General features: G+C 43.3%; 1 protein-coding gene across 1 annotated transcript; it reads right to left on the reverse strand.

Annotated features, from left to right (window-relative positions):
• Positions 1-198: 198 nt before the first annotated feature.
• On the reverse strand, positions 199-10,946 carry abhd15a (abhydrolase domain containing 15a). Its single transcript, XM_076734253.1, has 3 exons — positions 10,023-10,946; positions 2,873-3,225; positions 199-2,064 (listed from the first exon to the last, which is right to left on the reverse strand). Exons 1-3 carry the CDS (start codon positions 10,554-10,556, stop codon positions 1,410-1,412), a joined length of 1,542 nt encoding a protein of 513 aa, XP_076590368.1. The 5' UTR covers positions 10,557-10,946; the 3' UTR covers positions 199-1,409.
• Positions 10,947-13,170: the final 2,224 nt, after the last annotated feature.

The raw sequence follows: 13,170 nt of genomic DNA on the forward strand, positions 1-13,170 counted from the left end.
GCTGTCTGAGTGGATAAGACTCAGTGGGCAGATGAACACTGCAGAGAACGTCACACACACACACACACGTACACACACAGCATGGAATGGCTGTGGGGTCTGAGCTATAATAGGGAGTGTCTGTGAGCATCGACTCCGCAGGGGTTTGACAAGACCACAGATCACAACAATATTGCCTCAAATAATGCTTTCCCCAAGTTTTTCCATTGTGTTTCATTTATTATCATTTCGATTGTTTAATTCATCACATAATAAAACACATTAAACAGGTGTATAGCATTTTTATAAAACAACAGAAGACAAAAATCAGAACTTCAGGCCTTTTCCTGCTTATTAAACGTTTGAGCTGCCCTTTGAAGTTTTTCTCTTCTGAACGCTCTCAACATTATACTTGTTACTTTGTATCATTTTAATTTGTACAATTTAGTATCATAATGCACAAGAAAGACGAACACATTTCCAGGAGCTCGAGAAATGTTTCAAACAGCATCAAGCTGCTGAGTCTCAAAGGCTCCACCTCAGTACGAAACCTGCCACCCTCACATCTTCACCACCTTCAGATCAAGAGCAGCCAGGGTTAAATGATGAGAGAGGAAAACTCATGGAGTGCTCTCGGCCTCCCAGCTCATTAAAATATAACCTTCTTACACAGACTTTCCTCTAAAAGCTATCTGGGTGGCAATGACACATGAGTTCCTCTGTTCTGGGCATCACTGATAATTTCCCAATACAGAATTCAACACATTACAGTAAACTCTCTTTAATGTGCACAATAACACCGGATGAGTTTATTAAATTCATTTGACATTTAGCTCCAATTAATTTGAATTTTTTTTACTGGATTTTCTACTCTAGGCACAAGACTTTCAACACTTTTGCTCCCCAATAAATATCCTTGCAGTGATAAAAAGAATAACAGTAAGATACAACAGTTAAATGTCAAGGTTTCAGATATCCCAAATAACAATGCAGTTGTGGTTGCAAATGTAGCAAAATGTGAGGCAGACGTATGTGTGTGTTCATAAAACTGTGACAGAATCCTTCAGTTTTAACAGCTGGCAGTGAAGAAATTTGTGTCTTCTGTTGAAAAATACAGCATAAAGTCACTCATCTGGAGAGTTTAGTGTCAACTGTTGAGCAGTTAAACATAACAACTGTGTGCGAGCTTGTGGCCTGTCATAATCTTTTTTCTATTCCTGTGTTTTATGGCTCCCATCAAGTGTGTGAGAACAACACTTAAAAGTAATCTATGACCTCAGTTCTTCACAGCCTCTGCACTTTTCTAGTTCTGTCTGAGTCTGATTCTGGCTGAGTGTCACTCGGGCAGAAAACATCCTGAGTCCTTCGCATCCCAAATCTAAACACTATCAGAAGGCATCAGTGGGTCCATTAACTTCCATTAAGCTCCCTCATCGTGTATAGGACCTCTGCCAGTTGTAAATGGCATGGATATTATGGGAACATGCTGGCATTCGTTTACATGTACTGACGCTGCGGTGGCGGAAAACCCTCCCGCCTGCGCCTGCCCCCAGCCCCCTCCTCCTTGCGGCGAGCTGCTTCGCTCTCTCCTCTGCAGCAAAGAAGTCTGTGGTTGCCCTGAAGAATTCCAACAGAGCTTTGTGGCTCCAGTTGGTCCCACGGCTCTCCAGTCCGCTGTTTGGTGCAGCCACAGAACTGACTGCACCAAAGGCACCAGCGGCACTCTCCTCGGACCGGGTGGAGAAACCGCAGTGACCTCCACGGTCGGTTAGGAGGAGAAAAAAATGTGGGTTTGTCTCAAAGAGTTCCAAGGGTACCGTGGACTGGGTGTCACCGCGGACAGGGTCATCCTGAGCGCACACGCTCAGAACAGGAATAGCCACCTCGTCCACATCCCTCAAGGGTTCGTTGCGTTCCCAGTAAGCATCCCATGCACCTGCAGCGTTGCTGCTGCTGCCGGGCCCTGTTGATGCTGCTGGTGCAGAGCCCACAGTCTGACAGAACAACGACTCCTCCAGGCCACGCAAGGAACAGCTAGAAAACACGGTGTCTGTTTCTATGGTTGCACCCAGGACAGTCTTGTACCTATGCATAACATCCGAGCACACACACACACACACACACAAACACAAATAAACAGAGACAAGAGAAAACCAGTAAATCAATTTTGAAGAGCTGCATGGGTTTCGTATTTGCTTCTTGGCATTGATTCGGGAAACTTTACCGGGGTCACGATGTCTCTCAGAATCAATGACTTGACACTGAACAGGCCATCTGTTGCTACAGTGACATGATTGAATTGTCTGTGCCTCTCCAGTAAATGGTTAGTGAGTACTTGCATGTGTTGTTCTTACATTGCCCTTTCAACCATTTTTCTGTTTTTGCTAACTGAAAATGAAAAGTTTTCGACATTTCAGTGTACTTTTTAAAGATTTCCATATGCAGCAGCTTTGTGAAGTTGTGTTTTTGTGTTTTCTCTTCATGTCTTCCAAAACTCATAATGTTCACTTAAGCTGATGCACCATGTTCCAAAAGGCCAAGATTTGCACGTACTGCATATATGTACCAAGAAATGTACTGTATTATTATTGTTTCGCAGGTTACTAGTTGTCATTAAAGAAAAATTCCACTTTCTTACTGTGTTATTGTTGTAGTTCTGGCCGTTGTTCCTATTGCTAAATATTCACCTCAACTGCTAATATCTGGACATGCAGCAGAGCTACTAATAATGTCAAACAGCACAAGAGGCACAAAATCTGGCTAGACTGTTGATTTGTTTGCCTCGTCAGATTTTGTTGTACTGATGTTGTTGTGCTCTTAACAAGTACTTTGGTGATACCAACAGAAATGAAGTCCAAAACTATGAAAAAAAAAAAAATCCCTTCCTCCGTACCTGCTGAGACATATCTTCTGGTAGAGCACGAAGGCCCACTGCAGGGGCCAGCTCAGCCCATTCTCAAACCAGCTCTGACAGCGGAACACGGGTGACAGGCAGACGGCCGCTGTCACATAGCTTGATGATCCACACTCCCCCAGGTATGACAGGAGAAGGCCCGACCCGGTGCTCTCGCTCACTGCGAACAGTCTTCCTGCAGGTTGTCGGTAGCGAATGTAGCGCACAGCCTCGCGCAGATCTGCAGGGTCACCGAACTGCTGCAGCTTCAGGGTGGTGAGCGGGGTGCCGTTGTGGCTGCGGCGGTTGAAAACAGCCGGAAGGTAGCCATGGGACAGTGCTGTTTCACACAACTGTAGAGAAGGAGATAGAAAAAAAATCATTAAAAGGTGTTACAAAGTATTTTACACATGCTACGCCTACATAAAGAAATCCTCTTTTGTCCCTCTGAATAAGCCACATGTGACCTGGTCTCACAATGCCTCCTTTCAGAAGTCAGTTTTCATTCTGTTCCATTACGTGTTTTCGCCTTTGTAACACCTGAAAATGTATAGTGCTGCTTTTTTATTGTATGGAAAAAGAAATGACCAGTTGCTGGGGGAAGTGAGAACACAGTGAAAGCTACAAGACAAAGTGCTGCTCCCTTTTACTGTGCTGCTTAACCACGCTTAAGTGTACACTGCAGTACTACAGATTAGGTTCAACTGTCATCACTGCATTGAAAAAGAACATGCAGAAACACCTGATGGGGCCATAACCAGGTAAACTACTGATACATGAGAAGTTCATCTCCAGCGACAGTCGCCTTAAAGTGGAGAATGTGCAGGCAGTTCTCAGACACCGCTGAGGCCTTGGTGAAGGCCAACATTACGCACAATCTCATTAGCTGCAGTGATGTCCATGAAGGCCACAGCAAGCTGTTTAGCTCAGCCTCAACCTGCAACATGCAGCTCTCCCTGAACTTTTCTGGAAGCAAAGCTGGCACATGAGAGCAGCGAGGGTTTGACTATGGAAACCTGTGATCTCATGTCTCTGGCAGGAAGTCTTCCCTTTCAGTCAGCTGCACTGTGGAGAGAAATATCACCCCTCATTGTTTCTTCAATAGTGAGCTATTTTTATTATCATGCTCATTTTGAGACGCGTGTGACAATATGAGATGTTTGGTCTCTGGTCACTGACACTGACTGAGCGAATGTAAGAAAATGTGATACAACTAAAAGAGAAATAATGACTTTCATGTCTCTTTAACAGAAATGTGTAAACATTTTAAATCAAAGTCAAATCTGTAAAATGTTCTTCTGCTCACCCAAAAGCTTTGTCACCTTTCAGGCACAATTGTTGGTCATTGCTTTTGAGGCTCTCAAGGATCAGGCTCTCCAAATCGAATGGCTGCTGGTGTTTTTCTGTTTTTTTTTTTCCCTCTGCATGTTTACAGTAAACTGTTTACTGTCCTTGTGCCTGCTGGTGTTAAGGACAGAAATCAGAGTAAATATATAACTTCTTGTATCCCCGCCTGCAGATGAGCTTATTGTAAACATCAGTTCATTCCCTAAATCCGGGTGAGTGTTGGTAATACAATTAACGCAGAGTCTCATATGGCATTTATTTCTGTCATATCCAAAAGGTTGAGCACTAAAACAAAAATACTCATTATCCATCATTGGACTTTAGGAAGCCTAAGCCTGAGCTTATAACTACAGAAACCGGGAAAAATAACTCTGGAAAGTTTTGATCCGGAGCAGAGCAGAAATGATAATTATACAAATTACACTGAAAAGCTCCCAATGCAGAGAAGGAATGAAAATGACAGATTGTTCCAGTCAAGGCTCTGCATATTACCTTTAGAATAAATTATCCGAATCCATTACAGTGTCTGGAAACACAAGGAGGGGGTTCGTCTTCCCTCTATATTTGCAGCGTCACTCTGCTTCATCTCAGCTCGGCGGCTGAAGGTTTGTGGTCAGAGCCACAAACAGTCCGTTTTAAAAAGAGTTACGTTCTGCTTTAAATCTGAGATGCCGGTGAGCAAGAGCTGCAGAATCGCTGCATTAAATATTTACAAGCTGAGAGAGACTGCAGAAGCACTTCAGCCACTTTCCGGTTGTCTATATGAAAGGGGGACTTACTCGGCCAGATACATGACGAGGCAGTCGGAGCAGAGCTAACACACCGCAGCATCGTTCGTTCACTCATTCATTAGCCTCCTCCCTGACTCATTCCACTGGTTCCGTTTTCAACCTTTGTGATTCAAGAGTTTGTGAGAGTAGGGGAAGAGAGCAATTTCAACTGAATATGAATCACTTGAGTTCAGTTTAACTCCCACCGATATTAGGATACACGGTTAAATATTTCACAATTTAAACTGCAGACAGACGCGAGCCGGGGCCGAGTGATGAATGCTGCGGCTGAGATTAAATTAGGCGAGCTGAGTTTGAAATGATTTCGTCTTGCTTATGCTCGGCTGCTCAGTTATCAATACAGTGAGGTGGTGTAAACTAACATCAAGACACAGTGGTGATGCACTGTGTGAATCACCCACTACAACAGGTTCAAGGAGTGATGAGGAACAGCCGAGCAGAGATAGATGCTAAACACGCTTTGTTAACAGCGTTACCTGGTCAAGAAGAGTCCACTCTGACCTGTTTGTTATGGACAATCTAATAAATTACTAAACTGATATCACCAGTTTAGAATGTGATTCATTAGTTTTTATATTGATTACAAAGAAATACAGTAACTTCACCTTTTTCATAGTTAATATATGTGCAAGTTTCTGGCAATACTTTTCTTCACATGTTATACCGACAGTGTGAATCTGTTTTTTTTGAAGATCCCAGCTTCGTTTCAGAAACAGTATGAAACTAACAGCAGCTACTCCAGCAGTTTCCCGTCAGAGCTGATAAACTGTTAGCTCAGTGACAAATTCCTTCAGCCGGGACTCCAGACACTAGACAACATGCAGGCTCTAATACACACATGCAAGAAGCAGCATTTACACTCCTCACCCTCTGTGCGAGGAGCGTAAATGGCGTCCAACAATATTCCCTCCAAAGCATATTGAATAATGTCATCTCCTTCTGTGAGACCACCTCTTGTGTGAAACAAAGTTCAGCAGCTTCGGCGGAGCATGCGTCCACAAATCAAGTTAAATTAAGGATGTTATTTGATTAAAGGCCTTTTAGAGGCAACAAAGCATGTCGCTACGAAGCTCTGCCCTCTATTCAGGCTGATAGATTGCCTAAATACTCTCCAACAGGCCTGTGATACATGTCCCAGGAATGGATTTACTCTTGTGGGTTAAATATATGTAGTGCAGCCAACAAGTTGTTTTTTTGTGACAATTGTGTCGAGTAATTCCATGTTCGAATGCATCCTGCAACATGACGCTAAATGCTACCAGACAGGCTCACCCAGCGTTACATGAGGATGTCTTCTAATAATTTCATTGCCCTGCTGATGAATCATGCAGGACAAATTTCTGACGGTTCAAACATATAATGAAAATCTACATTAAAAGTCTATTTGTTATATAAAAAAATGCCATGACAGCAATCTTTATAGTTAATTGCTTGGCAGCTTTCTAACTAATTCTACGCAACCTAAATATAGCTTGCCAAAAACGCTGTTCTTTAATCTCTTGCATTTCAGCAGAATCATTTTTTCTTCTTCAATCCAGCGTGGCAGCACTGCTGGAGAAGACTGGTAAGTTAAAAAGTCATGATATTCTGCTGTGAAGTCTTACAAAGGCAGAAAAAAATGACTGACTTTAAAATATATTCTGCAGTTGCGAGGCAGTTTTTTCCCGTCTCAATTTCAAAGTGATAAGCATCACAGGCATACATTCAAAGGGGAGAGTAGCTATCAATTATTGAAGACAACGCCACAGGAAAAATACCAAGAACTGGAATCCTGACTGTTGTTCAAGCAAGCAACCATAAAAATGGATTTTGTCATAGAGGGTTTGCTGTATTGGTCTGATTGTAAGCTGTAAGTTGAAACAACACTGGGGTTTTCTGTCTATACTTTAAGGTAAATTAATATCTCGTACACTGTACTGGTTGGCAAAAGTGCAGCACATGAGCCATAGACAGAAGTGTTGCCAAATCCTGATGTGTTGTTTGCATATTTCAGGATATGCAAAGCTCTGATAATGGGGATAAATTTCCTCTCTATCCCCTTCTGTCCATTCCATGCACTTCTGTCCATTTTGAATGGTCCAGTAAACTGAAGATCGGCTCTTTAAAAACACATAAACATTGTTCCATTTTGAAACCAAGAGCCAACATCAAAAAAAAAAAAAAAAAAAAGCCACTGTCTCAATACTACAGTCTGCACACCGCTGCGTCAACACCAAACTGTAAAACTCACAGAGAAATGTGAGGACGGAAAACACAGATCTGATGCCCCGTCTGCTTCTGTGTCCACTGATTGTAATTGGTTCTCTGTGAAAACTCTGAAATGAATGGAAGTTTTTGAGCAACAGTCTCCTTAGTAGTTATAAATCGGTGTGTTTATGCCCTGTGCTGTATCTGTATGGTGCTTTGTAGCGCTGGTAATGTTTTTGTGATTGAGAAATTTCGAAGATGAGGACTGATGGAGCATGAGTGCTTACTATTACCTCTCTCACTGGTCTAATCGTCACTGTTAATGGTAAATCTTTTCCACTTAGCTAAGCTATTATCCTATCCCCCAAGGACTTTGGAAAATTCCAAAGCTGCACTCTCCGTAATCAGAAAGTGAAATGAACGGTCTGAAAAACAATCATTTAAGTGCTGAAAGGTAAATTACACACAATGACCAGATTATATCATACCTCACATCCATAAGGAATGTGGAATGGTGCTTGATGTGAGGAATGAGTGCCAGAAACACGCTGAATAAAACACTTGTGACTGCAACTAGGTCACAAAATTATGGTAAAACTGCTCGCAAATCTATCTGCTCTGTCAGGAAAGTGTGACGCGTGTAAATCATGTGAGGCAAGACGGCTGCAACAGCTGGAAGTCTGCTTCCAGGAACATTTATGGCCTTTCAACACGTTTCTCTAAACAGCGATCACAGGCCACTGAATATTGGGCTCATTCCTACATGTCTTTACACACCTCCACGACATTAAATTGGCCTCTTTGCGGGACCTCTTTCTGATGTTCATCATAAAATATTGGTTGAGATCAGGAGACATAATTAGTTTCTGGAGGGGTAGCTGTCAATGTAGACTTGCTTGGACTTGAGAGTTTAGATAAGTGCAACACTGGTTTGAAGGCACAGTTTGACACTTTGGGATGTGTGCTTCTTCACTTCCTGACAAAAGTCATGAGAAGACACTGCTCTCACCGTCTCACTCCCATATGACACTACTGCAGCAGCCAGTTAGCTTAGCTTAGCACCAGGCAAAGAAATAATCAGGCACATGTAAAAACCACAACATGTCACATAATAATATGTAACATAATTCAATGCACAGTGATTGAATTAACTAACCAGCTAAGTGATCGACTGAGAGAAAGAATGAATGAATGAAGTATATTTTGTATACTTGGAAAGACTGTACAGTATATGATAGGTGGTTAGCTACTGTATCAACCATTATGTAAATGCCTATGAATCATGCCATACTGGATAAAACAAAGGAGCAAAGGACAAACTGAGGGTGAAGATGTGCATAATTTAAGAGGAAGGTGGCTCATTCATAATTTCATGAGCTCCTGAAATGTGCTGTCTGCACTTCAAAACGAGTCTACATCCCCACAATGTGTCACAGATACACACCCACGTGAGTGTGTGTGTATGCTCCTTTTATCTTTCTTTCACACACACACACACACACACACACACACACACACACACACACACACACACTGGGCTATACACGGTGAATCTCAGCAGTGACAGGAGCCATCTTAATTGGTGTATATCCCTTGTGGTGCCTCAGCTTCCAGCCCTCCCAAGCGTAACCGGCTGACAGCATCACAAATACTCTCTACTCTGATGATGCATGAGGCACGGATCTGTCTCATTTTGACAATTACTTTTCATCTCTCCAGCATTTTTCTTTTTCCCGTGGTGAAGCTCAAATTCGGCACATATTTATAACGTTTTAGCACTTTGTTTTCCCTCTATTTTCGTCTCGCCATTGTTTCTTCTCCCCTCTTCTTACATCCTCTCTCCTTTGTTGTTGTTTTTTTCATATATCCTCGTAACAACTTATTCACTCTAGCTTAGTGTCAAACCCATTCGGTTTTGTTGGATTTCTTGCGGAGCTGCTATTTCTGACATGGGCCTGACAGTAAGCCTGTGATGGATTTGCACACAGAGCTCATAGTATGAAATGAAACGAGTGAGCACGATGCCAGGTGCCCAGAGTGGTGCGAGAGCCAACAGGCATTCATGTGGAGCAGCGCTGCACTTCCCCAGGCCCCTCAAGTCAAGCGATGCTTTGTAATCCCTCACTCAATTACCTCAGTCAGTGTATTGAAAGAGTAGTTGAAAGACTTGTGCTGCCTCTGCATCTGCTCTTGCTCTTTTTTTTTTTTTTTTTTTTTTTACCGCTCTGCGTTTTTCTTCAGACTGAGCTTGCCATGACTTGAGCTCACACGATTGCCTTTGCCAAATGGCCATTATTGATTTGCACATGGCATCTTCTCACATCTCTCAGAAATGATTGAATGTCTAACTCCTGTTTTAGGTGAAATACTTGCGGGACAGTATTTGTCTGTGCATGCATTAAATATGTGTCTTCCATGTGTCTGGCTTCTACCCTCTGCTGCTGTTGGTCTAGACAAGAGAGAGTACACAACACACTCTCATGTAGCTGCTGTAATTTGCATCATGTTGACTCATGGTGTGACACTGGAGACAGAGCAGCTGTAATTTTCATGACACAATGACCATTGTCAATGAAATCGATACAAATGGGTTTCTTTGTAGGTAAGTATGTCAAGATTCAGAAACAGCATCCTGATGTTGTTAGTGTCTGGAGACTGTAGAAAGTTTTAAGTTTGTTTTTTTATGTAATTTCCTTTTGTATTTCATTATCATCAGGCTGCATCATATGATTTGCTGCTCAGTTTCATCATGGATATGACTAATTTATAGTTATTCAAATACTATCATCTCTATAAGATCATTTGAGGAAGAACGCACAGATTACCTTTAACACATTTCTAGTGATCTTCCCAAAAGAGTTTGGGATGATGAGCAGAACGGGACTGGTGGAGTGGCTGGACGTCCTGCGTCGTTTCTGGTAGGGTGGCACTGCCCAGTCCAAGGCCACCAGCCCATCATCGCTCAGCTGCAGGTTGTCCCGCACAAACTGGACCGGGCTGTCGCACGGCCAGCACGCCTCGTACACGCTCTGCAAGAAGCCGCTGGCTCGCCACGTCCAGCCGACACACGGCGAGAAATTGCTGAAAGTCCTGCAGTGTTTCAGGAGGTAGTTAGCCAGCGCGGACGGTTTGCAGATCAGTGCCACGGTGCGTGCTCTCTCACCGGTCCCGGCACCCGCACAGGCCGCCTGGACACCGTCGCTCCCGCCTCGGTCGGAGACGCATCTCCCCGTCTTATCCTTCGTTGCCTGCTGTGAAATTCCCAGTCCTTGAAGCAAGGCATCCGCCTGGCTCTTGGAGCCTGGCCATATTAAGACCACCAGGATCACAATGCAGAGAGCCACAAGCCATTCCAGCATTGGCACGGTTGGAGAGAGGGAAACGAGGACAAGACGGACGCTTTCCACCCCTTTTCTGGATCTTAAGTTGATAATTACAAATTTACATTATCGAAAATCGTCCACAGTTCACATGCTCAGTGAGTGTGCCAAACCCTTTGTCCTAACTGATGCTCAGCTCGGCAGTGAAGTTTGGTGCTCCTCTCCGGTGCCAAGGCGCACCAGTTCCTCGTCGGTGAGAGCGTACTGTCTCAGTTACGCAGCCTTTCTACCGTTCCAGCTCATTCCAAACCCGACTTCATGTTTCCATTTCTGTAGGCACATGTTATAAACGAGGAGATCCAGTCCGTGTTTCAGGCTTTCAGGAAGCGACCCCGCGCAGGACTGCGCTCAACCAGTGCTTCTACCCAAGAGCTGGGAGCGCAGAAAATAAGTGTGAGTGGCCCGCTGCTAATGCTGGAAACGCCCCCATCATGTCCAACCCCCCCCACAGTGAGCAGGTACTCTGTGCGCGTGGTAATCTCCGACGTTATTAGTTTTCCGTTTAAATCACTTCCAGTACACCCTGAACAAGGAGGTACGTCTCGAGCGTTTTTGACGCTACACATGGACCATCTTCATGCATTCCTGCCAAAGCCCCCATCTCTTTCTCTCTCTCTCTCTCTCTCTCTCTCTCTCTCTCTCTCTCTCTCTCTCTCTCTGGTCACACACAGACCTGTAACCAGAAGTGCAGTTCGCATGGTCATCAGCAGGTTTGACTGAATTTGTTCAGATTTGGCGGCTTGTGCACACTGTGTAATCAAAGAGAGGACAAAAACGAATAAAGCCTGAGACCCGCAACAACCTATGAGGGGCTTCAAATGTAAAACAAGGTAACCTGTTAAGCAGGTTTGTGTTATGTTACAAAACACCTTCAGGTTTTGCTCAGTTTTGTAAGCGCAAGTCGAAGGAAGGGCTGAAAGTAGGCCACTGTTCTTTTGGTTGCAGATTGTGATGCACAGTGAGCGCTGCAGACATCCAGTTTGACTCAAGCTTATAACATTTATGTAATCTGATAACCTCCTTGCTGCTATATTCCGCATCGCCTTTGCTTATACTGTCTATGAAACTCAAACAGATAAAAATACAGGCCATCCACAAAGCCTCTGTGTAAAGGACAGGGCAATGGAGCAACAGGATAAAAGCACACGTTCCCTCTGCTTTAATCACATTATTGTAAACTTCACATGAAGCACCACAACTACTTGAAGACATAGTCGTTATTGCGCATTATTCATACATCCCTGGAATATTCAGTTATTAATCAGTAACAAACACACTTCAGTTCAGCTACTACGAAAAGCTGATAGGCTTAATGGAAAGCTGTGGCCATCTGTTTTTGAAGAACATGTTGTTTTGGACACTCATTTAACCAATGGCAGCACAACAAAGCGCCGGGGCCTGCTGTACATAAATTGATGGCAGTGCATGGACCAGTGGCGTGTGCAAGCGAGAGAAAACAAACCCAAGCGAAAGTGACAACACAGTAGATCATTGTGTATTTGCTCCAATTTTCAATGCCACACCATTCCTGTGGATTAGCCAATGGAAAATGAAAACAAATGGCAAAATGGGAGATGCCGAGCCAACGTGCAGAGAATAAAGACAAATGAGTGGATGGGAGGATCTCGGCATCACCTCAGAGACACTATGAATGCCAGAGCACAACAGCTTCCAGCTGGACCGCAGTGAGCCAGGTGGGGGAAGCAGTGTTGTGTTAATTTACTCAGAGTGCAGTTCCAGACACCGGTCATGAGACACTTCCCTTTTGCGCGTGATAACCATCTCTGTTGTTGCAGCCCTACGGAAAGAAACTCTCTCCCTACGTAATCTTAGAAGCTCTGTGGTGGTCTCTAAAACCATTTGCTCATTAACTTTAATTAGACGTCTGTACACTTAATGCCTAGAAATGTTATTTGCGTCACATTGATTCAGTGTTCTGCAAGTATGGAAAAATATGTTACCAGCCTGGCTGACACAATATCATGAGCCAAAGGGAGGGAGAGATTAGCAATGATAGACTCAGGTTCAAGAGGTTTGACGATAATTGCTGTTATTCTTGTGTGATGGATGTTGTCAGACTCTGAAGTTCGTCTGAGCTCCAGGTGGAGCTCAATCCTCTTTTTTATTGACTCTCATATTGACCTTGACATGATCAAATTTTAGCCAAAGCTAGAGATAAATGAATAAAAGTCACCGAGGGCAGCACAGCCTGTTTGAAATGTTTGGAAAAATCATGCAAACCTGATTTATGGTTGTATTTTTTGGACTCTAAATTTCATTTTGGAAAATCACAAGGAAGAAGCAGGAACATGTTGAATTAAAACAAATCATGGTTTGATTAAGGCCTCTTCTCTGATGTGCATACTGTCTATCAGGGGTTGAAAGAGGGATTCTATTATATCAATAAACAATAGATTTGCAGTTTTTCAAATAGGAGATCACTGAGTGTTAGAGCAAAATATGGCCCCCGATGCTTGTATATCAAATTTTTTAACATGAAAATGGGAATGAGGGGTTGCACTACATTTCTCTCAAGCACTTCTTTTATTATTTTGTATTAAACTTTAAGTACAACATATTTCTCGCCCCCACA

This window comes from Chaetodon auriga, chromosome 7, assembly GCF_051107435.1.
Source record: "Chaetodon auriga isolate fChaAug3 chromosome 7, fChaAug3.hap1, whole genome shotgun sequence".
Lineage (NCBI taxonomy): Eukaryota > Metazoa > Chordata > Actinopteri > Chaetodontiformes > Chaetodontidae > Chaetodon > Chaetodon auriga.